The 27,348-nt window shown below is 42.1% G+C and overlaps 1 protein-coding gene across 3 annotated transcripts in view; it reads left to right on the forward strand.

Annotated features, from left to right (window-relative positions):
- Positions 1 to 27,348, forward strand: part of LOC141007396 (rap guanine nucleotide exchange factor 6-like) — a 163,275-nt gene that overhangs the window by 61,124 nt on the left and 74,803 nt on the right. For 2 of the 3 annotated variants that reach the window (XM_073479754.1, XM_073479756.1), the window contains exons 1-2: positions 10,067 to 10,688; positions 12,357 to 12,374. In XM_073479754.1, the coding sequence (XP_073335855.1) occupies positions 10,164 to 10,688; positions 12,357 to 12,374 (543 nt within the window). In that variant the 5' untranslated portion in view covers positions 10,067 to 10,163. Of the gene's footprint in view, positions 1 to 642; positions 713 to 10,066; positions 10,689 to 12,356; positions 12,375 to 27,348 lie in introns of those variants that run through there. The other variant, XM_073479755.1, reaches the window with a different exon arrangement.

Genomic DNA, 27,348 nt, shown 5'->3' on the forward strand with positions numbered 1-27,348 from the left:
ATTTTGTCTCGGCTGGTCGGAGGCTTCCTGTTCATAATGACCCGGTTCTGTGTCACGTGTTTGTTTGTGTTTCCCTAAAGTTATCCTGCCGTGTGGGCGAACACAAAATGTCGTCCAAATTCTGAAAAAGTGTTGCTGCAAAGAGATTTGTGACACAGCCAAATAAACAATAAAAGCATAAAATGAAATGATGGATGTTTTTCTATCGTCAAACAACATATAACGTCATATTGCACAGCCCTAGTGTCACCGGATACGACTCATATTCAGCTATTTTTAACATTGTGCTTATGGGTGTGAAACAAGTAGCCAAAACACAAGTCATCAGGGAGTGTTTCAGTGTCTGAATGTTGATTCACTGGTGCACATCACACCAAACGGATGTTACTTTTAATATACTGTAAAGACATACAGTATCTACATGAACCCTTCGTAGGTTTTCACATTTAATCTAATCAAAGCCAATTTTGATTCAGGCAATTACTGCCATTCAGCAAAGCTGGTGTTCATCTGTGGGTGGGCGAATGTGATTGACTGCATCTGTTGCCACCGTCGGTGTGTGAGAATTGTTTTATCTTTGACTTTGCTTTGTTTCTGTTTTAACACTGATCCTGTGTGTGTGTGTGTGTGCTCTTTCCACAGTTTTGGCAAGCAGCTGGGGGGCAGACGAGGCTGTGAATGCATCACATTGGAGCCGTCAGAAATGATTGTGGTGAGTAGAAACACTGTCTGCCCCACTCTGGCTTTGTCTCTCCCCAAACCACCTCCCTTTTTATCCTCCTACCGCTCCCATCTCCGTCTCTTTGATATCATTCCTGTTTTTTTTGCCGTCTTTATTTGATGTCTGTGTTACCTTTTTTACCCGTGTACCCTTCTCTTCGTCATCCTTTTTTTCCCTTTCTTTCATCTCTCTCCCTCTTCCTCCCTGTCTCCCCCATCTCTGTGATTCCCCTCTGTGCCCTCCCCCCTCTCTCATATGTCTGTCCTCAGATACAAATTCAGATGAGCTTCATTTGCAGGACGTGTTGCCAAACTGCTCGCCATTAAAAAGCATAAATTACCTGATGTAGAAATTTTGAAGCCCAGGAACATCTAAGTACTCCAATGAAATTAAATATATGATATTCATTGGCCCAAACATATGAGGATATTTAATTTTTTTTCAATTACATTTGAAAAATAGGGATTCACGGACTAGAAAAATGCGTTTATTCTAACAGCAGATATGCTTTTTGAGAGAAACGCCAGCTGTTACAGCGGCCATACCCGCCTGTCTCTCCATGTTTCATGTCTACTCTGTTACCTATAAAACAACGGCACAAAACATCTTATAATGGGTTATTTGTAGTGTCGCAAGTTTATTCAAGTCTGTTGAGTGAGTTCTAGAAGTGATTAGGAAGGCTCGATGTCATTTTTTTCTCATTTCCTGATGAATAAAAGTGAGTCAAAAGCATCTCTCACATGTCTTTTTGCTGAAATCAGAAAAAGGTGTTTTTTTCATCTGTAACAGCTCATCGTTCTCTAAAGGCCCCAACACACCACACTGACATCAAAGAACTAGCTGCGACAAACGCAGACTGTCACGTCTCCTGTGTCTCTGCCAAAAAGCTGCACTTGAACACACCGCATAGACTACAGCTGGTGGCCAACAAGCTCGTACATCCTTCGATGACGCAGCATTTTTGACACCACTCTTGCGAATATAGCCGCTTTTAATCGAGACAATGTTGCAAATTGCACCGGCGATGAGGCAGAGGAGAAGAATAAGGCGAAACCGCACTAAATGAGTGAGATCATGTACTTCTGCTATAACACAGACTTAAGGGACTTTCCTTTTCTCTTTCCGTTTCCCCTTTTTGTGCACTGATCCGCTTACCTGAGCAATCAGAGGGATTTCTCTCACATGCTGCTGGCGATTCTACATGCGCAAAGGTCCAAAAAGCTGCCGACAAGGGCCGTCTAGTGCCACCGGTGCAGGACACTCATATTGAATTGGTGGCTCAGTCCGTTGATAAGAGAAAATCACTCTCATTGGATGTTAAGCTAAGTGAATCAGTGCACAAGAAGAGGAACAGAAAAAGAAAGTGAAAGCACCTTGAGCCTGTCGCTGTAGCATCCATGATTTCACCTCATTTTTTGCCTCTGCCTCTTCTTCTACAACCAAAAGAACAACTTCTGACAATGGCAGTACCAGTTGCAACTTTTTAACAGACATATTCTCGATTTAAAAAGTGCTGTGTACACGAGAGTGGTAGGCAAAATGGTAGGCAAACGCAGTTTTATCATAACAATCGCAGTCCCTTTTTGAATGACGAATACAGACTACCATCTCCTAGTGGTATGGTGCAGATTGTACAAGCTAGTTGGCCGTCCGCTGTAGTCTTTTTGGTGTGTTCAACTGCAACTTTTTCGCAGCTAGTTTTTTGGTGTCAGCTTGGCATGTCTGTAAACTTAATGTAGGGGTAATTTTTGGGACGGGGTGCTTAAACAGAAAGACTACTTTCAGATTTTCTCCCTAGTTTGAGGAAAAGTGCCACCAGTAAGTCGAGATGTCCAGCCTGTGCTGGTGGCATACAGCATGTACTCAGTGAAAGCCATGGCATGACATTGCTGTGACTAATATAAAGTGGGTTTGAAAAACAGCGAGGAGTTCCTTTAAGTTCTGCATGCCGCAATTTGCATATACAAATGTAGTGTGTTTCCGTCTGCCTCCACAAGGTCGCAGTGCCTACAAAGTCTCTTCCTTGTCTCCTCTGTAAATGTCCTTCCTTATCTCCTGTCTTCGCTCCCCTGAGACTCTGTCTGAGGGACTTGTGGGATCAGGTGGGATAAGACGGGATAAGCAGTAAAGTTTTACACATAAAGAAGCAGGTTGCACACGTTCCACTGACGTTATTCGATAATGAATATAAAACCCTGAACAGATTTGACCTTGTGGCTTCTCGGTTGTTACTCATCTGTTATCTCTGACCTTTGACAGTGATGTTGAAGGACTGTCAAATGGTGCACGAAATCCCCATTGCAAACCTTTTTTGTACAGAAGTTTCTAAGTAATCCTCATCTGAAATGTATGTTGCTATGACTGTACAGAATTACATAACTCTCATTGCTGTAGTCAGGGGAACAATGATGAAACCTTATCATCCTGAGACAGACTGTCACTCTGTTCACTTCAAACTGAGGCAATAATGTGCAAGATTTTCATGCGAGTTGATGTTAGTTTATCTGTTCTCGTCGTAACAAAATAATGATTTAACCAGTTTTGCTCTGAGTGCATTTATATTTAGCGCTTCAGGCAGTTTTTTACTGAGAAAAATCCCCTGATTCACAGGAAGTCATGCTTTTTTTGCAGCCGAGTATCTCTCGCAGAAAGACATGATGAAATGTTTTTTTTTTCGTTTATGAATTCTATTAACTGATTGTATTAATTAGTTGAAAGTTAGTTCACACAGTTCATAATGTTGGTTTCTTAACACAATTGAAAACCCATTCTTGAGCCAAATTTATATACACTTTTCAAAATTAGTACATGGACAAAGGCGGGTTTTGATCATTAGTCCCAGGAAACAAGGAGCAGAAAGTCCCTTTTGCTCGTTGCATAACTACCATCTAAAGAACACAGAGTCACTATGTTTTTAATTTTGCTTGGCTGCGATGTCTTAAATATGTAGATGTTGGAAGGGAGACTTAGAAAAGTTGATGAGGATTGGCTGGAATATCTACTATCTACTATCTACTATCTACTATCTACTATGCTTAAACTTCAGTAAACATTGCAAGAAATTAGAGATACCCTGATGGACCGGCCAGGGTCCAGAAACGTCTGGTTTTCAGCATGACTGGACATGACTGGCGACCGGCCAAGATAAGTTCAAGTATACAAATATACACTGCATACATGCTTATAATTCACTTCAACAATTCAGTAGCAGGCCATCAAAATATCTAACAATGGGTTATTTTACTATGAACATACAATTGCCTACAGATTACAAAAAATGTTGTGTATGCTGTTGAATATAATTCTTAGAAAAGAAATCAGAATAAGCCGAGGAAAATTGCAATCGGTAGATCTCTACAAGACATTTCAGTGCTTGTTTACTGTGTGAATGATTGCCATACTGTAGTTGTAACAGCATTTGACCTGTCAGCGACATTCAGAGCAGCAAATTCCACCCCAGTAGTTCCAGGGACTAAAGAACATAATTTTCCCGGAAAGTTCTCGCAATGAAAAAGGGTCATAAAAGTGAGATGTCCTTTCAGCAAGGCACTTGATCCTTAACTAGCCCTGTGGGTCCATTCAGAGACTATTGCTACAGTGAAAGAGAGTGGTGTGGTCCTCTAGGTATGATTTGTGCGATACTGTTTGAATGTGAAGTTGGCCATTGTTGGAAAAGAGCCAGTGAGCTCAGTTGACTCAGTTAACTCGGGATTAAAGGCTGAAAATCAGTTTTAATTTAAAAACGGACAAGTGAGGAAAAAGGAGTGGAATTGGTTTGAATTGAACTCGTCTTCCTGGAAGATCAGAGAGCGATTTCAGAGGTGACGAAGAGGAGAAAGAGGAGAGGAGCCAGTGCTATAAACCACAAGGTGGATCCGCTGATGAGAGCCTGAAGGAGAACATGAGGTGTTTTTCTGTGTCTACACATTACAGACATGTCTGTTTTCATCTTTTAAGTAGTTGCATTTTTGTCTGAGAACAAGGAAATGAGATTATGTGATGTTATTGTTGTTAATAGCTCAGCACATCCTCATCTTTTCCACCTTTTAAACAATCTGTAATGCTTCTACCAGCTGCAGCGCAGCAGGACAGGGTGGGATCTGAAGTAACAGACTCCATAAGAAGTAAATAACAATAAGTACGCTAAAGCAGGGACTACCGAACTGAAGAGCAAGAGTCAGAGGTATATGGATTTAGAAATCAGAATCAGGAAGAGGTTTATTGACGTCAAGTCATTGTAAATAATGAAAATTAGCTAGATGTGGAGGGATTGGACTGATTGAGACCATAAACTCCTCAAGAAAATGTTTTACGAGGTTATAAATCAAGTGAGAAGTAAGGTGATTTCCTCGTGAACTTACATACCATCAAAACTTCTTTGTGAAACCAGTGGAGGTGCCCCCTACTGGCTATTAGAAAGAATGCAGGTTTAAGGCACTTCTCCATAAACTTTGCTTTTCAGACCCAGAAGCGGCGTCTATATTTTATACAGCCATTTGTTCCGGGACTTCTTGATGAGGCCCGTGGCGACTCTTCTCGTCAGACTAATATATAATTATACTCCTCACCTTGATCTCCTGTCTAACATAAAATACAAGCTGGTGTAACATAGTCAGGTAAATGTCATTTTTTAAACTGGGACACTGTGACTACCTTGTCTAAATTTAGATGGATTAGTACACAGAGATGAGCAAAAAATGGTTTTCCAGTCATTAAAAGCAAACTCAGTCTTAAACACCCTGTAGTTATTCCACCGCAGGGTTAGTTTGTCCCATGAGGCTTGGATAGCACATCTACTAATGGGAGGTGTTATTCAGTGCGACAAGAAAACTGTTGTTTTATCATTTTAAAGATGCACTGAGCCTGGAATATGTACAGAAAACCCTCATAAACACATTTCAGCCTTTTTAGAAAGGTCAAAGCCTCTTTGAGAATTTGACTCTGTGCATTAATTGTTTAAAGATGATTTTATCTGACGAACCTTTATGACCAGAATGTCACTGCTTCTTCAGTATATTTTATGACCGTGTACAGAATTCTAGCTTACTGTCATGTCAAGATAATTTTCAAGTCAAGAGATTCACATCGTCATGGAGTGTTCATGATCTTCATCATGATATTTTCCTGTCCAAATATCGCAATAGTCGATATAATCGTCCTTTCAGGTTCTGGTTATTGATGACAACTTCAAGTATCTACTATTGAAAATTCAGGATTTTGTTTTCTGTGTTTTAATACACTGGGAATCATTTTAAAAGCTGGACTCTCTAGTGAAGTATGTGAAATGGTTATATAACAAAATAATACTAAAGAAGAACTTTAAAATTAGAGCTTTAGTGCAAAGAATGAATTGCAATCAGAATAGAATAGGCTACATCATCAGGTGCAGCTAGTCCGTCACTGCTCCCCCAACTCCTCAAATATTGACCCGACAGCTCTGCCTGCATTGTCTTTTCAAACTGAAAGCCAGAGGATGCCTTGACAGCTGTTCGATATTAGATATTGTGAAAAAAAAATCATATGACTGCAAATATCATGATATTCAGTAATATTTAATATCTGCCCAAGCTTAGAAAGCAGTTGATCGTTGGATAACAATCTGTCACATGTCAAGACAAAATAAAATCCTGGTTAGCTACGGTCGCCATTCAGTTTATCAGATAAGACTTTCCTTAGACAATCCCTCTAATGTCCATTGGTGGATGCATGTTAGGCTCCAGTCAGCAACGTCTTGTTTGGATTAAATAGTAGAAAAACTAGGTATTCAGCTTGACTGGTAATACCTGATAGTAGCACATCTAATCCCCCAAATCCCCCACAGACCACACCATAACTGGCTGAGAGACAAATGTATTTTCAGGAGTGAGTGAGGCTTATCATCAAGGATGCCCACAGGAAGAAAACATGGAGGAATTCTTCGACAAGGACTTAACATGACTAGAAACCCTGTGTGGAGCACAAATAAACATGAACACGCCTGTGCACACACTTACACACATGCACAGGCTTCCAGATAAATGCATAAACACACAAGAGCAGAGGGACTGTGGTCGAGTCACACTGCATTGCAGCCAATCAGCTAATTAGGGCCATGGGAATAGTAGAGGGAGTGTAATTTGTGGCTGTTGTCATGACTCTGGTCACAGGATGGACAGGAGTGACATTCACAGACTGACAGGGTGGGGTTGTTTGTGTGTGTGTGTGTGTGTGTGTGTGTGTGTGTGTGTGTGTGTGTGTGTGTGTGTGTGTGTGTGTGTGTGTGTGTGTGTGTGTGTGTGTGTGTGTGTGTGTGTGTGTGTGTGTGTGTGTGTGTGTGTGTGTGTGTGTGTGGTGGGAATGGAGGGGAATGCAGAGAAGTAAGTAGTGGGAAGAAGAGAGTAGGAAATGAATGAATAGGGCTTTAAAAACGAAACGGGAGGGAAACCATCAGTTAGACAGAGGAGAGGAATGTAAACTGAGGGATGAGTAGATGTTAGTCATAAACACATTTAAATGGAATCGAGGAAACGGGAAACACGGTCACATTATTGCCGCGACCGTCAGAACCATAAAGAGAGGAGTTCTGAATGGCGGATCACGGGATAGAAAGGGGGGTTTATTCATTCAAGCAGCCACAGAGGCACATGCACAGTGAGACAAAAACATGGTTATATGGCCACAGGATGGACATGAAAGTTTGGTACCTCTCTAGGAATTTTGGGTGTGTTACCTTCAGGCTGTATGTCTCATGATACTCGTTAAAAAATGAGGCAAGATGACATTTTTTATGTTAAGAAGAAGGGACACATCTATACCAATAGTAAACTGTTATTTGTTATTTTATAGCCAAACTATCCCTCATGCAGTTGTTCCAGACTCCATTACAGCGAAACAATCCACAATGCAGCAGTTACTCTGTATATCACGCACATAACGCTGTTCTTCTATCTATACCGACCCATAGCGACTATTTGCATCCCATTTCAGCAGTGGCAGAAAATCTTAGGATCCCTCTTGTGTTTTATTTTAAAGCTCGATGTGCGAGATTGTCTCCAATCAAACAGCCCTGCGATGTTTGCCTTTGAGGAATATGAGCCAGGTCTTTTCATGGTTTTTAGGTATTATGGGTGTTTCTGTATGTGTTACATGTGGGAATATAGGGAGGCAGGAAGCACAGATTTGACTCCCATTGGCTTATAGTCTTCTATCGTCATCTCGCACAAACACAGTGGTCGTATCTTCTCATATTTGTGGCTAATCTGTATGTGAAGTAGGCCTGCATCTCACAATTTTGTCAAAAGATTATGTAAAATGCCCAAAGTGATGTCTTTAAATTGCTTCTTTTGTCCAACCAACAGAAAATAAAGAGAATGTTTGAGTTTCTATCATAAATGACAAAGAAACACAGCAGATTCTTACATTTGAGAAGCTGGAACCAGCAAATGTTTGACACTGTTGCTTGAGAAATTACCTAAACAATGATAGATGATCAAAATAACTAAGTGACTAATCGCCGCGGCTCCACTGTGACTACACATGACTGACCTGGGGAAAAACACATAATCGTCACATACAAAAACACTGTCTGTGGAGTACATACACCGTGACAAAATCTCCCTCTTCCTGCACATTACCGCATTGTAAGTTCAAAAGGGCAAGTCCAAATCCTGAGGAAATATTTGACAGATTTCACACCAACATCCTGCCTCGTCATTTTATCTTTTATAGCTTACACTTGTAAATGTAGCATATAATGACGACTTTGAAACAAACTACACATAGTAGAAAATAGAAATGAAGAGTAAGAGGCTAAAAGAAGATAAGTAAAAGAGAGAGGGACAGACGGAAAAGAAGAGTGTCAAGAAGATGCAGCTTAAAAATGTGCAAACACCAGCAGATGGATCCTGTTAATTTCTTTCCTGTCTTGGCTTCTCAGACGGACACACTGACAAAACTGGAAGGCTGAACAGCAGGCAGTGATACTCTGAACAGGCAAACAGAAACATAGCAGAGCTCTTCTTAAAAGGCAGTGAATCATCCGATCAATATTCTGGTCACAGGCGAGGATGATGTTCGCTGCTGAAAGCAGCAGGTGACCACAAACCCTTAAGCATGACACGATGGTCAAGTCAGAGGATGTGAATTTAAGCTGACAGATGGCTATCATAGTGAGATTAACATGTTGTGAAGCCCAATATGATAGGTGAATGGATAGATACATTGCAAGACACACAGGAACATTAGATGCATATCACAGAGTTTTAATTAAAGGGAAACTGCACCTATTTTAAACATCAAAGCTTGCCTACAGATGTTGGAGAGTAGACTCCAGAGGATCATGTGTGAAATCTGACAGATTGCCTCAAGTGATGAGGTGAGCTGAAGTTTGAAATAACGAAAAAAAAAATCTTGAGTAAAAATGATAAAAAAAAAATGGATGGACATGGATGGAGCCATTGTCCATACATGTTTTGTGGACATCCGTTCAGTAGTTTTTGTTAAATCCTGCTGACAAACCAACCAACAAATGGACGCGGGTGAAAACATGAATAAAATGTTAAAATATGTGAATATGTTATAAAAGTGAAATGTTTAATTGGTGGAGTACTCTTTTAACAGACATGTTTTGGAAGAAGACAATACTGAAGAGAAGATAACGGGAATGGTTGGAGTTGGGATATCTAGTTGGCAGAAGTTTTTTAATTTGCTCTATTCAGCACGTTAACATTCAATAAAACATTAGAGGAACGGAGGAAAACAACTCAGAAGAAACAAACTGAAACAAAAATGAAACCAAGTGTCTTACAAAATCAATCCAAAGCGTATCCTGTCCCGGTTGGGTAAAACGTATTTGGAATTTTTGTTAAATAATGTCATTACTGACATAATAAAACCATTGACTTACTTAACATGAAGCAATAGAGAAAAAAACAAATTCCTCCTTCAACAACAGACCGGCACAAAAACCCTACGGGGAATGAATTGTATGGCCGGAATCTGTGTGCTGTGCTGTTTTTTTTTTTTTCTGCCTGGCGAGGATATTTGTGTATTTACGGTTTCCTGGAGGAAACTCTGGGCTCTGTGCGCGTGTCAGGCAGTGAGAGAGAGAGCGAGCGAGCATGTGAGTAAGTCTCTCAGTATGCAACGTGTTGAGCAGCTGAACTCTATCTTGAACTCTCCTGCCCTCTGAAGAGGACGACTCTCGCCAGATCTCAGACAAAAGGAGAGCAAATCTGTTTGTTCGTTTCATTTAATTTGGTTCTTTTCTTCCTTTTGTTCTGGATGTTTGCCCTGAAGGATGTTATGTCACGGGATCCCTCGGGATTTTGGACCTTTTTTTAAAATTTGGATTCAAAACTTCTATTCAACTCTTGTATAGAAGTGTTCGCCTGCTCGTTTCTTTCTCCCGTCCTGTGGTATTTCCTGCTTTTATGTGTTGTTGTGATCACGACCTCGGGTCCGGATGAGTGTGCTCCGCTGGCACCGGCTCTCTGCGCTCTGGAAGAACTGGATGTTCAACCAGGAGCCAGCAGAAGAGCAGGGCCAGATCTCAGAAGAAGCTCCAGGACATGAGGCAGATTCAAGGACAAAGGAAGGCGACACATTCAAGGATCACAAGAGCCAAAACTTGGATTATACAGGCCAGACTGTGGAATTTACAAATCTAAACACCGTTCCTAAGCTCCAAAAGTCAGATCTGCTTAAGCGCAGCAGCTCTGAGCCGAGCCCGCAGGTCTCAAACAGTGAGGACCAGTCCACCAGCGGTCCCCACACACCTGAAGGTTGTGTGTGTGGATCTCGTAGAAGCTGTTATTCTGAGGAGGGTGTCGACTGTGTGTTGCAGGTGGATAACGGCAGCGAGGGGGACGACGGCTTTCTGCAGAGAGAGGGATCACAACGGAGGTCCAGACGGCGTTTCAGGAGGGTCAACCCCAGGGGAGAGCGGGAGCTCATCACAGACGGCCAAGAACCCGCCAGCTACAACACGGTAGGAGTAACACCATCTCTTTAATGCTATGTCTTGTTTGCACTGCTTGTTCACTTTTAAGCAGCTCCTGAAGTGTGATCTTACCCAAACACACATAGACTTTATGCCCCTTAACGGAGGTTTTATACTGTGTGTTTTAGCAGAATAGGCTGTTTTCAGAGGTTACTAAAACAGATTCTTCTTCTAAAGTATTAGTAGCTGAAACCTGCTGTCATCCTGACTTATCAGTACTTTCTGTCTCAGCAGATGCAGATGACACAAGTTAGAAAAAGTATTCTACTTGTGTAATACTTATTCAAGTGCACAGTCTACATGTGCAAAGATCCGCTCAGTCATCAAAGTATTGTGTTAGACATATGATCAAGAAGATTAAAAAGAAACAAAAACCTGTGTAAAAAGCCATTAAACGGTTAATATGTGTTGCCTTATAAATGTCTTTGAGTGCTCACAGATAAGATAAACACCTAAACATTATTATGTCACCTCCATTTTTGATACAAAAGAGGAAATTTTAGGGAGAAACAAACTAGGTCTCTCTTAAAGGTGCACTCTATTTTATTTTTTTATACCTAAATAAACAAACTCTCTTTTGTTTTTATGACTGAATAAACTGACCTTAACAGACAACACAAGTTCATACTGTTTTACTTTGTTTATATTTGGCGGACCCTGCCACCTTGTTCTGGGGACCTTATTTTCCTCTGAGAACAGCTTGTTGATTCAGTTATTTAAAAAATGAATATTTCTGAGTTTTTATTATTACCTCATTAATATTATTAATATTAATTTCTTCTACCAAAACGACATGGTGCCCTTTTAAGGATTCTTGCTGAGTTTTCTGACACAATCTCTGAACAAAGTACTGAAACTTTTGAATGAGGCTGAGTTTCCCTCCCTCTGATAGGATCACTGGGGCCAGCAGTGTGTCAGTTACACTTTTGACTAATCACCAGAAGCCACGCTTTGACACACACACACACACACACACACACACACACACACACACACACACACACACACACAAACTTAAGCACTTGGCTCTCTCTCTCACACACACACACACACACACACACACACACACACATACACACACTGCAACCCTGCTCATGCAACGCTCCCTGGGGCGTTACAGAGGGGCTTAATGGAGAGCTTAAAGTGTCCTCTGCCCACCCTATGTGCCTGTGCAGTCTCTTGGTGATTGTTCCACTTTTTATAAATTACATTTTGTAGCCTTCAGTGTTGCCGAATCCCACCACATTTCTTTTTGTGGCTGTGTTTACTTTGCAGCCGCTCTGATGTGCTAGCTAGCGCAGGACAAAAACATTGTGGAACAGAGCCAGTGTCCTTGAAATGCAGAGAATGACAATAGTGCATTAAATTTGAGCAAGATTGGAGGGAAGGATGACGTAGAGACAGAAAGAAAGCATCTCTCTTACAAGAACTCACAGTGCGGCGACATGTTTATACTCTGGTCATTGTTAAGTGACTGAATGGGGCCCTTGACATGCTCACTTTTCTTTTATTAAATGAGAATATAGATTAGAAGAACATGATATGCCAGCCTGTACCCATTTTACTCTCCCCACTCACTGAAGTTTGCATACTGTCCCTGTATGACTATATCCCGTTTCTGTCTCTCTTATTTCATGTTTCCACTGATGTCTCCAGGATTATGTCAACAACCAGGTAGGACAGAATACAAAACAAATCTTTCTCTACATTTAAATCTATTTCTGCTCCATTCTTTCACATCCATCAGAGTTTTGTGTGTCTGTTGATGACTGTGTGTGTGTGTGTGTGTGTGTGTGTGTGTGTGTGTGTGTGTGTGTGTGTGTGTGTGTGTGTGTGTGTGTGTGTGTGTGTGTGTGTGTGTGTGTGTGTGTGTGTGTGTGTGTGTGTGTGTGTGTGTGTGTGTGTGTGTGACTCCTGGTGCAGGCACCTGTTGTTTAGAAACAGGCTGTGTTGGGAAAAGCGAGTAATTTTGGGGCTGCCACACACGCATATGTGACACTGTGGGTGGCAGATAGGAAGGGGGCTAACTGAAATAAACAGATGCATGCTGGGAACGACAACTGACTGTTTAACACATGGAGGACGAGGTGTTTTTGTTCTGACATTTAAACATGACGGGACGGAGACAGACTTGAGAAGATTTCTCCCCAAGCTTCGTGTTTGTTGTGAAGATTCTCAGTCATCCAGGTCGTGGTATATCTCAGTGCTATACGGAGGCAACTGGACTTGTGGCTGTGACTCAGACTTGTCTGTGATTTCTTTGTTTGATTTTATGATTTGTGCAACACCAGAACCATTATCCCTCTGATCATCTAGTGTACTCCTGGTGGTTTGGTGACACATAGTGGAAACAGTTTATTTCTCACACCGGCACCAACGGAAAGTCTGAAGTTTCGTAGCTGACGAAATATTTCTGGAGCTTCACGTCAAAACAGAGCTACAGAATTCTCCTAAAACAACTGAAGTGTCTCGGGACTTGTTTTCGAAACGGGGGAAAAAACCCCACATAAAACGGCTCAATACATCTCGCACGTTGAAAACCGAGTCTCCCGAAGCCTTGAGATCCCACATTGATGAACGATGCCTCATTCACAACCTTTTTATAGCCGACATCATCACTGTATAGCTGCTAAGTTCAAAGCGGTGGTGCGCAAGCTCAACTATGCATCGAGGGTGTAAATAACGTCTTTTTTAAATAAAATTTGGGCTCTGGGTGCTTCTGGAGTCTCGGATTACACCGAGCTGTATGGAGCCATTTTATGTTTGTTTTTTTCGGTTGTTTCTTACGTTTTAGAACAAGTTCCCATCCACTTCAGCTGTTTAGGAAAATGCTGCAAAGCTGTTCAGCTCCAGAAATGTTTTGCGGACTACAAAACTTCCCCCAACTTTCCATTAGATTATGCCTGAATTTTCATTTTTGGGTTCACTGTTCCTTTAAGTTAATTCAAATTTAAAGAAAAAGAATGTAGACAAAAAAATAAACAAAAGTATTGTGACAAATACTCCCAGTTTCTCATCCTGCTGTGTGCCAGACCTTTCGTGTGAAGAGAGATCAAAATGTTCCCAAACTGAGTACATTCAGCACTGAAAACGTGTTGCTGTTAAATGGCAACATCTGGTCGATGATCATCCTTTGAATATATTTCTGAATGTTAGCAGGCTGGGACTATGTCAGACGTTCCAGGCTGGGACGTCTGACATAGAGACGTAGACAGAAAGTCAAGTTCAAATGCTTGGCTGCTGATGTGGGGACGAAGATTTGTTTTTCTTATGCTTTAAGACCTAATTGATTGAGTAATTTAGACATTCCCTCTCTACCTAATTAATAAACTAACATGGCAAATATCTGATTACAGCAGCAAAATGCATTTAAAAAGTCATAAAGAACCCTCCATCGCACAGTCACTGTTGCTTTGCTTTACTTTTTCCAGTGTATCTCAGGGGATTGCCCATTTGTGATGATATAATGGTAATGACTGGATGTTAGACAAGTTATAAATGTACATTGTTCTCTCTCTCACACACACACAGACGCTCAAAGAGAACTGTTTTTCTGGCATTGGATCAGAGGATGTTGTTTAGAGGCCTTATTAAACCATAATGACATCAGTAATCCATTATCACTGGTGTAGGCTCGTGTCTGGCGTCTCTCTCCCCCTATTAATGGCTCGCCCTGGAGTGAATTAAGTTCCTGAAGCTATGAATTGAGAGGAGTCCAAAAAAAAACCGATGCAAAAATAGGAAGAAAATGTGGCATCTCTTGTATTTTCAGCAGAGATTAAAGAACAATAAAGCCTCTACTTACAAATCACAGTAATGAGTAGACCCATTGGATGTTTTTCCTCTTTATTTTTCAAAGGCTTAGAAAGACGAACTGCTGATTAGTTCAAGATTTATATTTATTATTTTATTTAACTGCTTTTATTCGCTCCGATGACCCTGGTTGTGATTGATTCTTATTGATCCAGAAACCTGATTCCTCTTCCAGCGAGGACTGAAGATCCTGTGCATTCTCTCACTACCATAACAGACCTCTGGGATTCACTAATGACTGAGATTCATACCTACCACACACACACACACGTGCTGCACAGAACAGCACACACATGCACACAGAGAAAGTCACTTCATTAAGACATCAGATGCCTCACTGGGTTACTCCCTTTGTCTCACTGGACAACCCCACATACATAGATGAACCCATCACCTCTTAGGGGGAAACCTGCTGTAAGGGGCTTTTACAGCCATGCTACTCCACGGCACCCCCAGGATCATTAATTTAACATGAGGCGGGTTCAGCCATCTGCACAGGATAGTTCGGGGTACACAACACTAGAATAAAAACCAGCAAAGAGTGATGTTCATGCTGTCTGGGTAATCCAGAGTTCAACACACTGGTATTCAACATTTTGTGCCCCAGTTGAATAAGGACACACAGATGCTTACACACTGCGTGCAGCCCTCAGTTGCTAGATTTGCCGTGTGGAAATATTTCAGAGCGTGAAGCGGCATCCTCTCTGCTGTTTTGAAGCAATCTAGCGTCGGTACACACCGGAAAACACCACATCTTCTGCAACGTCTGTGGTTAGCTATCTTCCTGTTACAAGGCAAAACGTCTGACGTCTGCCTCTTGCTTCCTCCCCCCTACAAACTACATTTGTTTCCTCCTCTCTGGCCAACTGGGGTCGTACATGAGTAAAGCCTGCATCAATAACATTAAGCAACAACCACCAATGAACGTCTGATGAAATAACTTCAGGCAGAGCAGGAGGTTGGTGAGGTTGGTGAGGCAAGATTTCTAAAAGTATACACTCTCTTCAGTGCAGAAAGGGCCTGCTTTATTTGACGTGTTTAATCACTTTTGGAAATCTCTGCACGCAGGAAACAACAAATCACATCTTCACACCAAACTTGTTCCTTAAGTGCCCCACAGACAGTTTGGCCTCAACCATCGATGGTTACGTATCTATTTATATTCATTCCCTCTGTTCCCACCATGCCCTAAAAATAGGATTGTTCAGAAGAGGGATGCTGTGCACTGCTGGGGTTTTACACACTAGTTTAATAGTTGACTTCTCTAACCATAAGTTGGTGCTGTGGGCGGTCGCACCAGAAGCCAGAACCCCCATATTTACAACATTTGAGGCAGTGTTTTCTCACCACTGTCGCCAAGTGCTTGCTCATGGAGGAATGCTGGGTCTCTGTAAATTAAAGAGTTTGGTCTAGACCTGCTCTAATTGAAAAGTGTTTTGAGATAACTTTTGTTGTGATCCGGTGTTATATAAATTAAACGGACTTGACTTGAGCTGTGAAACTTTTGCCTCATTTGTTAAGCCTCGCCGCGCCCCTCTTTTATAACACTTTGGGAACCTCTGCAGTATCTCATCAAAGGAAACAGATGCATGCACACACAGTTATGTAACCCTGCATAATAGCGGCTACAGTGGTAGGTTTGTACTATTTTCGAAAAACCAGTCACACATAATTGGTAATAAGTATTGTAACAACGACACTGCTGGAGAACCGCGAAAGCAAGCTGGAATCTTTTCTGAAGTCCTCAGGACAATAAATGCTTACGGGCAATTTATTTAGCATGGACCTGTGTGGAGGAGGTATCATTCATCTGCTGAGGAACATCCAGTCAATTGAAAGCTCCTGAATGGCCTTTACAAATGAGGCTGTTTCGTCAAATACTGACTCCCAGGTCTAAATGAACCCTCTCAAGAATTTTGCTACTTTTGCTTGAAAAGCATTCTTGAAACCAGATATAAAAGCATACTTGGTCTTGTGTGCTGTGTAAAGCATTTTGAACACTTCAAAGCCAAAATAGAGATTATACACTGACTCCACATTTATATGACACCCGTTTATTTTCAGTGAGCCATTAGCAACGACTGTACCGTCATGTCGCTGTCCTCGGTGGTATCATATTAGCTCAATTTGATGACCGTGAGCTCGTCATGCAGTGTCATTACTCAAGTTACTCTTAGCGTCACCACTTACAATCAGGTTAAATCTCAGGTTGCGTTCATCATCCAGTCGGCAAGTCATCCGTGTGACTCATGCGACTGCTTTGTCATAACTGTGTCAACCTGGTGTAATGGAGTCATGCAAAAAATGACTCTGCCATCATCTTCCAACCTCTCTGAGGGTTTCAAGGTCGTTCAGATGGGGTGATGGAAAGATGCACTTTGCTTTTTTTCATCAGATAATTCTGGATAATTTGACTAAGTTTCCTCCCTACTGCTCCCTTTTGCAGATACAATTTGTTCTTCTCATCCTCTGTATGTTAAAAAATGTGGTAAAACAGTGAACATGTTGGAGAAGTCTGTGGAGCACAAGCCACTGTACTGGTTTGTTGAGAAAAAGTCAATTTCCTGTGTTGATTGTGTTGGAATGAGCTCACTGGTGTTGGTCAGTTTTATTGAGTTTTGCTTGGCATCATGTAACGATGAAGCTGTTAACATTCCCGTAATAATCCTGGCTTCATTTTCATTGTTATTAGTGTGTGTGCGTGCACGCTTTTGAAAAGCTGCGTGTCTGTAAAACTGCACATGTGCTGTGCGTGTTCTCAGTGTTTGGGTGTGTCTGGACTTTTAGTACTTTTATTTTAGTGCTTTTCAGCTGTGTGTTTTAAATACAGATACATGCAGTACGGAGGTTCACGTACGTCTGTCTGGCTGTTCATCACCTACCCTGCACTTCTGCAGAGCTTAAACACTCAGGGCTGCTTGTGTTTTAAAGCCCCTCGCTGCTTTAATACATCCAGTCCTTCCCTGAGCTCATCTGGTCTCATTCTATCAGAATGCAGGTGGGGCCAGCTAAAACCCCCAAGGGTCTCGAGCCAGCTCTGCCACTGCAGGACCAAGCAGGGCCCCAGGGAGGGACGGGGAGCCAGGAAGAAGGGGGGAGGAGGAGAATTTTAAGAAGGGCCGTGAGAACAAAAGATTGTAGAAAATGGTGCAGCTGTGAGGAAGCCTTTGTCATGAAAGCTTGGTATGGAAAGATTATTATTTTATTGGATAATTGACCTAGATATCAAATGCAAAACATGTCAAGTAAGTTGGGTGAATGTTTTAAGTGTTAAAAGTAATCAGCTGATTGACTCGTTGACCTGTTGTAATCAGGAAATTCCTGCAACAGGAGTGGACGGCAGTTGACAGTAATGACGGAGCTACTTTCACAAGAAACATGGTTTCGAACAGAAACTTAGAGTGATTAGAACAAATAGCCAGATGATGTGGTGTCATGACCTACAAAGCCAGAGATTGATATGAATTAGCAGCTTTATTATTGTTTTCCCATCCAACGTATGGAAATCAGTGTTGATGGCGTCAGTGTTTTGATAAAAGCAAAATGAAGCAATGAAAATTAAAACGACTTAGCCGATAAATCATTATATACGTGAAGCATGAGACTTAAACACCACTCAAGCTTCTTCTTCATTGATGAGACATAAAACTAAAACTACTCTGTTCAAATTTGATGGAAACTTCACTCATTATCCTCTTATTCTGCTTTCTGTTAACTAGCAAAACATTAAAACCCTTATAAGCAATCTTAAAGGACTAACCACAAAAAAAACTCGACATTCAGGTGACTCAGCAGCTGCAGAAAGAAAAGCGAGTCTAGAGTTTCGACCTTTGTCAAACGTCCGCTCCCCTTTTCCTGTTTTTCCTTTCACTCTTCGATGTCTAGTGAGGCAGAGAAGGCACGAGCATAACCTTTTAAAAAAAATCAAAGAGGAGTGGAAAGAGGATGGGAGTGAGAAGGGCAGAATGAAGGAGGAAGTGAGAGAAATAGAAGATGAGAGAACGGGAAGCAAAGTTACAATAAAATTGAGTGAGGATGAAAAAATAAGATGGAACCATTCTGGAAGTGGAAGTAAATTACATATGTCTTTGAAGGCGAGATAAGGAATCAAGGATAATGAAAAGATGGATATATACTCTAGGTATGAGGAGCTGTGAAGGGACCGAGAGTGGCTGAGATGGAGATGAGGGGTTGAAGGAGGAGAAAGGGAAGGTGAAATGAAGTCTGGAAGATAATGGGGGTTGACAGGTAATGAAAAAAATGAGTGGGTGTGCAGCAGTAGGGGTTGAGTAGGCACGGGGGATGGAGGGGTGGGGCAGGAAGGTGAAGGTTGTGGGAAGGTCAGATGGGGATTTAATAGGAGGTGGGAAGGATGGGATGAGAGAGGCAGGGTCAAGAGAGGGTTAAGACAAGAGGTGAGGGAGGGAGGTCGGAGGATGAGGAAGGGGGTGGTGGATCTAAGTAGGGTTAATTGTACCTGCAAGTAGCACGTGACAATATTTTCACTTCTGACTGTCAGTGAGGTAGACAAATGGATAAGTGCTCCACAGCTGCAACCTTTTTGAGGGTTAATTTTCTTTTCTTATAAATTATTATTCATTTTTCATGGTACCTGGAAAAAAATGGATTCAAAGTTGCTACGTCACACACCGTCTACGTCTGTCTACTGCGGTGGAGGACAAACAAAAAACACGAAAAAAGCTCGATCAGATAACTGGCAACTGGCAAAAACAACCCAAAAAGACCAAAATATTTTTCAGGCAAACAGCTGGCGGGGTCTAGTACAACGATCATGCGCCAATCAATGACTTGTTTACTTCCTCAAATTGTGACTCAGGCTCAAAATACTCAGCTCAGTGTTGGACTGATGCCTTCAAACAACCAACGAAACCACAGACCTCAGTCGCCCAGCAGGGCTCCGGCACATTCATCGTCCATGCCACAGCACATAGTCAAACACTTTCACATGCCTGTAAATTATCCTAAAAACAGGTGATATATTTTAACACGCACTGACATCTTTCTTGTCTCGTGTCCATTCTAAGAATAATGGAGAATATGCACAACGTTTCTTTCAGTCCTGACGTGCATGAGTGTGTGAAGAGTAGAGTACGCTGGGCAGCACAGTGTACCAGTGGGGCACTATCTGCGGCTGTTATTGCTGCTAATTTTAGGGATTACATCAGCAGCACTAAGATGATGTTGAACTACCTCTCTATATTCCTCTTTGCTGCTCCTCTCCTCCTCCACCCTCTCTCCTCCACCCTCCCTGCTATTTCCCTTCCCTCTAACCTTGTTTTTCATCCTCTGCCTACTAATATTTTATGTTTTTCAGTGAAAGATGCACACATACAGACACTGTATTTTGCACTGATATTAATGCACTTTGGTCTATTTTTCCTGCTCTTTTGTCTGTTGTTTCTCTTAAATTGAAATCACTCTTTATGAGCTGAAGACGACAGAAGACCCAAAGGCTATAAAATCCAATCCAGATCCTTTCCCTAATTTTGAAAAGTTCCTGGAGAGCTGGCGTGAGCTGAAAGATGTCTGCATTTCATGTTTTTGCACAATCAAAAGATCAGAAACAAAATATCCTAACAGTGCTACTCATTGGGCGTTGTGCTCCATAAGAAAACACAACCTATATCCAGAAGAAAACAAGGCCTCCACTCTTCCTGCCTTACCTCCCCTTCACCTCGTGATATCCTGCTGACAGACCCTCTCCCTTCTCCTCACCCCGCCCCCCACTTTCCTTCAGTGAAATCTAAATCCACTCACTCAACTTCTTTTTTATCTTTTGTGCGCTTGTCTCTCACTCACTCACTATCTTCTCCTTCACTTACACTGGTCCTGGGCCTCTGTTATTTCTTACTCTGTATGACGACCTGCAGGCAGGAAGTCAATGAATAAGTGGTCATTGGTTTGTTTATACATGGTAGCTTCACTGTGGTTGAAGGTCAGAAACATGGATGATTGATGAAGAGTATGATTGCAATATATTTTTCACCCTTGGCAGTTTTTTGTCTGATTTCTTTGCTGCCAGTTTTATTTCTTTTCGCATCTCCAGCTCTTCTGCTCTTGAGTCCGTCTCTCTCTGTGGGGACCAGTCGGAAAGGGAAGGGCTGATTTAAATGGCAGGAATTCCTGTCTTGTCCTTCAGACGGACACACACAAACACACACAGCGAGCGTGTACGCGCACAAACACAAACGATCAGAGGGCTGCAGTCAGCACGTTCACATAGTTGCGTCTGAACTTGCGTCGCTGTATGTTTTTGTGTGAGCAGGACTTGCTGCTCTTTGTGCGCTCGTCCACTGTACACAGGAAACCATCAGATTATATAAGGCATTAAACGCAGCACAGAGACTTTCGTGTCTACTCCCTGCAGTGAGGTGACATTATAATGAAGGCAGGGAGTCGTGTAGTTTTTCAACATTTTTGGTAAGATTTTTTAAAATGATCTTTCTCACTCGTCTTCAACGACGGAAAGGCAAAGAAGGAATGAAAGTCCACATAAACGTCTTTAGTTTATTCAGCTCCATGTGGAAATAAATAGACAATATTGTTTATTTTACAAAAAGACGAAGATGCTTCCAAAGCAGTTAATGTAACTCGCTTTGCATGCGCCCTGAAATGCTGTGGTAGGTATTTACTGCTTGCCAGTTCAGCTATCATTTGTTTGTGTTCATTGCGAATGAAATTCAACTGCTTCTACACACAGATGGATACGATTAAGGTGCTTTTTTTTTTTTACTCGCTTCAAAAATAATGCACTGTCTGAATTGTAGAACTGAAGCAATTAGCCAATGTTTGGAACATCTGCAACGATTTTCATTCGTTTCAAGTCATTGTCTGAGCAAATTGGGCAAAATCTCCACTGCTACCAGCTTCTCAAATGAGAGGTTTTGCTGTTTTTCTTCATCTTGTCTGTAAAACATTGGATATTACACTGTAAGAGCAATCAATAATGAAAATAATTGCTAGATGTGTCACCTTGACAATTTCCTACATTCACACAACACTTGAAACCAGAGATTCAAACCAGCAAATTTCCAGTCCCAACATGCTGTCCGATGCCATAATCAAGTCTCACGTTGATGATATTAAAAGATGAGTGATGCGCCAAAGCAGCACTGGATTATATCTCCCCTCTCATTAGTTGTGTTAAAGAAGAGGCACAGTGTCTCTTTGACTCTGGACTGTCCATGGAAATCAGTGTACGGCCACACGACAGACTCAGCACTTCTCTCTCTCCGTGTTCATGTGTGTGTGTAGCTACAGGGGCTTCAGTCAGCTGACTCTTTTTAATTAGCCTGGCAGAACTGATTAGCTTTGAGCAGTAGCCACACACACACACAGTGTTGTTGTCCACTTTGTGCAAGCATGTGAGGGTGTACAGATTAATGCATGTGTGTTGTCCCAGGGGGGTAGTTGTCCCAGCAGCACCAGGCCGAGTGACAAAAGAGAGACAGGACCCCCTCAGAAATCACTGAGCCATGTCACGCCTCACTGAGCAGTACAACACACACACACATACTTACACTGTCTAGTCTAGCCTGACGTGTGTGAGTATGTCTGTCTGACAGCTTGCCATTGGACCAGTCACATTTCCTGTTGAGTTTGTCATGTTTTCCAAAAAAAAAGTTCTACACACACATCTCTTCATTTCTCTCTCTCTCACTCATTCTGTCTCTTTCTTTTCATTTTCTGACTTTTCTCCCAAGTCATCATTCGAGTCTCTCAACTCTTCTCTGCGTCTTCTTGTCCGTAATCACCTGACCTAACCCGGCGCATGCCCACAAACTGCCCCAGCCGCAGACAGGCTTTGCCAGGAAGTGTTTCCTGTGTGACGTGTGTCCCGCTCTGAGTTTCGCAGACAGATCCCACATCTGAGTTTTACAGTAAACGGCCGTCTGAGGCACGTTATGCAGATGAGCGAGTTTCAGTTTGATCCGAAAATCAGGGCTGTTGCAGACGCTCGTCTCCTCTGTACTGAATGTTTTGAAACCACGTCAGGGTGTCCCGCTGCAGCTTACTGCACAGAAATCGGTTCATAATGAGTTTAATACTTACTATCTCTTGTGACAGTTTGACTGTAATTCCCTTCCATCCTTCTCTCACTGGAAATTCATTTAGATAAATGCTTCTAAACTGCTGATGGTAAAGAGATTTTCTTTATCTGGTATTTATTAGTGTCACAGTGACGCCATCCTTTCTTTTCTTTTGTATCTTTTCATCTCTTCTATATTTGAATTTCATCATTTCACATTCTGGCTCTTTGTCTGAGGTAATGTATTCTATCAGAGTTATTGTCTACCAGTAAGCCACATCTTCAACCAGTTGGCAGGAGTCATGAAACACTTGGACTTATGCCTCCCTGACGGCAACAGCAGTGGCTGGAGGCATTATGTTTTTCTTTTTGTCTGTCCATACGTACGTCCCATTCTTGTGAATGCAGTATCTCAAGAACACCTTGAGGGAATTTCTTCAAATTTGGCACAAAAATCATCCACTTGTACTGATTAAAATTCGGTGTTGGAAAGTCAAAGGTCAAGGTAAATTTTTTGGCCATTTCTCAACAGTTAATATGATAATTCTGACAAAATTTTACACAGATGTCTAATAGGATAAAATGATTTAGTTATGACAGTTTGTATCCAAAAAGTTAAAGGTAACTTTACTGTGACATCATAATATTCTGCAAAAAAATGTCCCAGCGTGTGGAGGCATAAAACTGCAAGGCAGAATTTCTAGTTGAATTTAGCTGCACCTTTGGTCAGTGTTAGGTCGTGTAGTGATGTCCTCGTGATCCCTTTGTAGCCTCCCCAAAAACAAGAAAATATTGCAACCATGTGAAATATAGAAACTCATCAGTGTGCAACAGAGATTAAAGAGACTCTTTAAAACAGGATGGTCTGAATGATTAATGTGTTTCATCAATCATTGATCAAGAAGAGCAAAACATTGCTTGTATGAATAAAGTTTGGCTTTGTAACTTAATTAATGGTCATTTATAAATCACTGTACTCTCTTAATATTTGATACAACAATTAGTTTGGTGTTCAGACCAGTCAAATGTCCAGTGTTGGACTTCTGTGCAGCTTTTTCCTGCAGACCTGCAGGGGCTTAACAGAAAATGCTCCAAACTTGTTTGCATTCGTGTGTGTGTGTCTGAGTGTGCGTGTTTATTAGGGCTGGGGCTTTGACAGCAGGGCAGGGGAATGATGTAGTGCTGCGCACACTAGTATGCGAAAGAGAAAAGACTGCAGTTAGCACACACTACACACACAGTCTCAGCCACGGTCTTATGAGACATACATACCTAATTTCATCCCCTTTTTTTTAATCTCTCCTTCTATATATCCATCTATATCTATCCATCTGTCTACATAGCGTATCTATTTCCGTCTCTCCCCCTCTCCCCGTCTCTCTTGTGTACATAACACTCCTCTGAAGGCAGGGCTCCATGTGCTTGCATCTGATTGGCTGCGGAGTAAAAAGATGATGTCATTCTTAGTTGGTAGGTGCGTATCATTTCACATACACACACACACACACACATTCACACGAAAGAGGGGAGAGAATTGAGGGTAGAGATCCTGGTTCATAGCAGCAAGCGGATAGAAACAGTGAAAATGGGAGCACAGAAAGAGAGACGGATAGATGGACGGCTGATAAAAAACGAGAGGAGATCCTCAAAGAGGAGTGGGGCTGAAAGAGACAATGATTGATGCCGGTACAGATACTGAGAAAGGAATAAAGGAAGTAGCTAATTTGAGGCAAAAATTATGCAGGCAGAGATTGCAAAAAAAAGGGGGGGGGGGCAGAAAGGAGGAAGGGGAGGCTGAGGGGGGAGGTCAGGGAGAGAGAACGGGAGAGGGTGAGAAACATCCTCCCCTCTCAGAAGCGTCTGGTAATAAGAGCTCGCATCTCTCCTCTGCTGGAGGAGAATCAGCCGTCCAAACAAGCAGACAGCTTCTATTGTCTCTGCTTTCAGTTCCTCCCCTCCCCTCTCTCTCATCTTTTTCTTCAATGCCACAAACAGACGAGAGCAGGAGCAGAGGAAGAAAGAGGAAACCAAAAATACAATTATTTCATTATTTTAATTATTTTAATCTTCGCTAAAGACCTATTTTTTTTCCGTTCACGCGTGTGCAACTTAAACTCTTTCACCTCTTAAGTAAGCAAAGCAGAACGTGCAGTTGCTGCATTAAACCAGTTAATGATTAAATTTTATACAGAAGTTTTTATGACGGATGCTTTTAAAGGGACCCATAAAGTACTTTGTAACTACCTTTTGAGAGTAAATTGTACTTTACAGTATTTTTAAGTTAATGCACTTAAATGGGCTATAAAAGGACAATAAAAATCATTATTTTAAGTCACAGTTTTACTTTTTGTTCCTGCAGAGTTTCTGCTTCCTTTGCCCTCATTAAAGGGGTTGTGAATCCCATTAAATATACGTAAAACGTTTAGCTTGTAGTCTGGATCTGCTTTACATTGAAATGTAGTCCCTTAAAAAGCTTTGAGACGTTTAAAACGTTCCCTTTTTAACCAGATTTAGTTTAGTTTTCACTGGCTTTCATATTACCTGCTCAATGCTTACTGGTTTGGGAGATTTCAAGCTCAAAGGGTAAAAAAAACAACATTTTGAAATACGTCTCTTTTTTAAGTTTAACTTTGGTGGTATCCCGTACTTGATGCTTTAAGTGGGATAAACCGCGATCAGTAATTATTTGTAGTTGCTGTCAAACCAGATCTGTTCCTAATAGTTTACAGCTACAGACGTCTCAGCCTAAAGCTTTTATTACCTCTGTATTTTACTCAGCGACGCTCTGTATTGGAGTGATTTATCTGGGATTGTAATGTGCCTTCCTTATACATCAAATCCTGTCTGCTGCACCGCAAATCCTCCAGACGGGGGGCTTTTTCAGGGGGAAAACCCATTATCGGCTTGTGCTATTGTGTCGCGTGGTCACATTCGCCAAAATACTGCCGGCGTCTGTCTTTGTATCTGATAGGGGCTCTGTGATTTATACCCCCCCTGCCTTTTTTTTGTGTAATTTATGCTCACAAAGGGGAGGGGCTTGCCCTCAATATACTCAGCTTTATGTTACCAGCCGATCAATAAAGATGCTCCCTCTCTTTCCTCTCTATCTCTGTCTCTCTCCCATCCACATCTGCTCAGCAGCCAATCCATCTAATGCAGTTTCCCCCTACTTGCTCTCGCTTCATCCACACCACCTCCCATCCCCTCTCTCCCTCTCTCTCTCTCTCTCTCTCTCGCGCTGCACAGGTGATGTCATTCTTTTTCAGCTGGATTCTCCTCCCTTCTCCCTCCTCTCTCACTCTCACTCTCTCCTCCGCTTCCCATTAGCGGCTGGCTCTCCACAGCACGGCACCCTATCCACGGTAGCATCTCTCCGAGGGTGGGAGGGGGAGGAGGAATGCCGGTGTGAGGTGCGAGCGCTAACCAGGGAGGAAGAGAGCTTGAAGCTTGGGGTAAGGGAGCGGGGATCACTGGCCCTACTGCCATGGAGCTGCACTGCCGGAGCTCTGTAGAGAGATAAAGAGTTACAAAGAGGCAGAGAAAGGAGTTTGACAGACGTAGACAGTGAATGAGGAAGAGAGAAAAGCTGCAGGCGGAGGATCCAGGCTTTTGGGAGGTGAGAGGGGGACTGTTTGGATGACTTTAAGCCAGGCAATAGGCTTCTTCCCAGGGGGCTGCAGATGCACAGACAAGCCCCTCTTTTCATCCAGCACTGGCTCGTCTATTGAGGAGAGGAAGCTCTGCATCTTTTAAAGAAGGAAAGTGGATCTAGAAGAAGACAAAAATGACTTTCTACATTTAACTTTCAAGAGAAAAATCTACTGAATTTGGATGTTAAGTTGGATGGCTTTATCTTTGACCACGCAACCTCTGGGATTAGTTTTGAATGCCCTGCAGATTTCCAGCACTCAAGGTGTATTAGGAGTGTTTTAAGCTTCTCTGTTGCAGTTGCTTTAGTAGAATAGAGAAAGCTTGACATATAGATGGATCTGCCTTGACTCAAAGTCGACGTCTGACAGTCATTCCAGCCGATCTTCTTGCCTGTTCCTGCCAAATCAACACTGAGGATTTTTCTGGACAATTCTTCCTCTTGCAGCAAAGACATCGGCGTCAGCCCTTGCCCTCCTCTTTTTACTTATTTATTTTTTTTCTTCATCTCTTGGTGAACGAGGGGAAACTTCCCCTCGCTGCCACCCTCCCCTCCTGTGGAAATGGCTTTCCTGGTCCGTTGCTATGCCAACTGCTTGCAGCCGTGGTCCTCCAAAGTAAGCGATGTCGTAATCCCTTTTCTGGCCAGTGCCTCTGGCTTAGGATGCCGCCGCCTCTGTGTGTGTGTGCGTGGTGTGTGTGTGTGTGTGTGTGTGTGTGTGTATGTGTGTGTGTGTGTGTGTTACTGAGAAGGAGAGATAGGGTGTGGATGAAAGAAAATGATTTACATGCATATGACGAATTAATTTTGTGTGTGTGTGTTTATGAATGCATGCTTCATGCTTTGCTTCTTGCTTTAATTTGAATTTTAACTCTTGTGTCCTGAAAAAATACTGATACCCACACCAGCGGGTACCATGCCAAAGCTTTTTCACACTACACTGTGAAGGGAGGATGAATTTAAGAACTAAAAAGATCGCCTGCACACTCTATAGAGAAGAAGAATACATGTTTTTGACCATCTGCTTAAAGAATTGTATGAAAGGAAGCCTGCTATATCTTGCTTTTGGTCTTTGCAGGAGTGGTTTATGCGTCCTAGCAGCTGCATCACTCCTCACTCTTCAAAGGTTAAAATGA

This window comes from Pagrus major, chromosome 13 (genome assembly GCF_040436345.1).
Source record: "Pagrus major chromosome 13, Pma_NU_1.0".
Taxonomy (NCBI): Eukaryota; Metazoa; Chordata; class Actinopteri; order Spariformes; family Sparidae; genus Pagrus; species Pagrus major.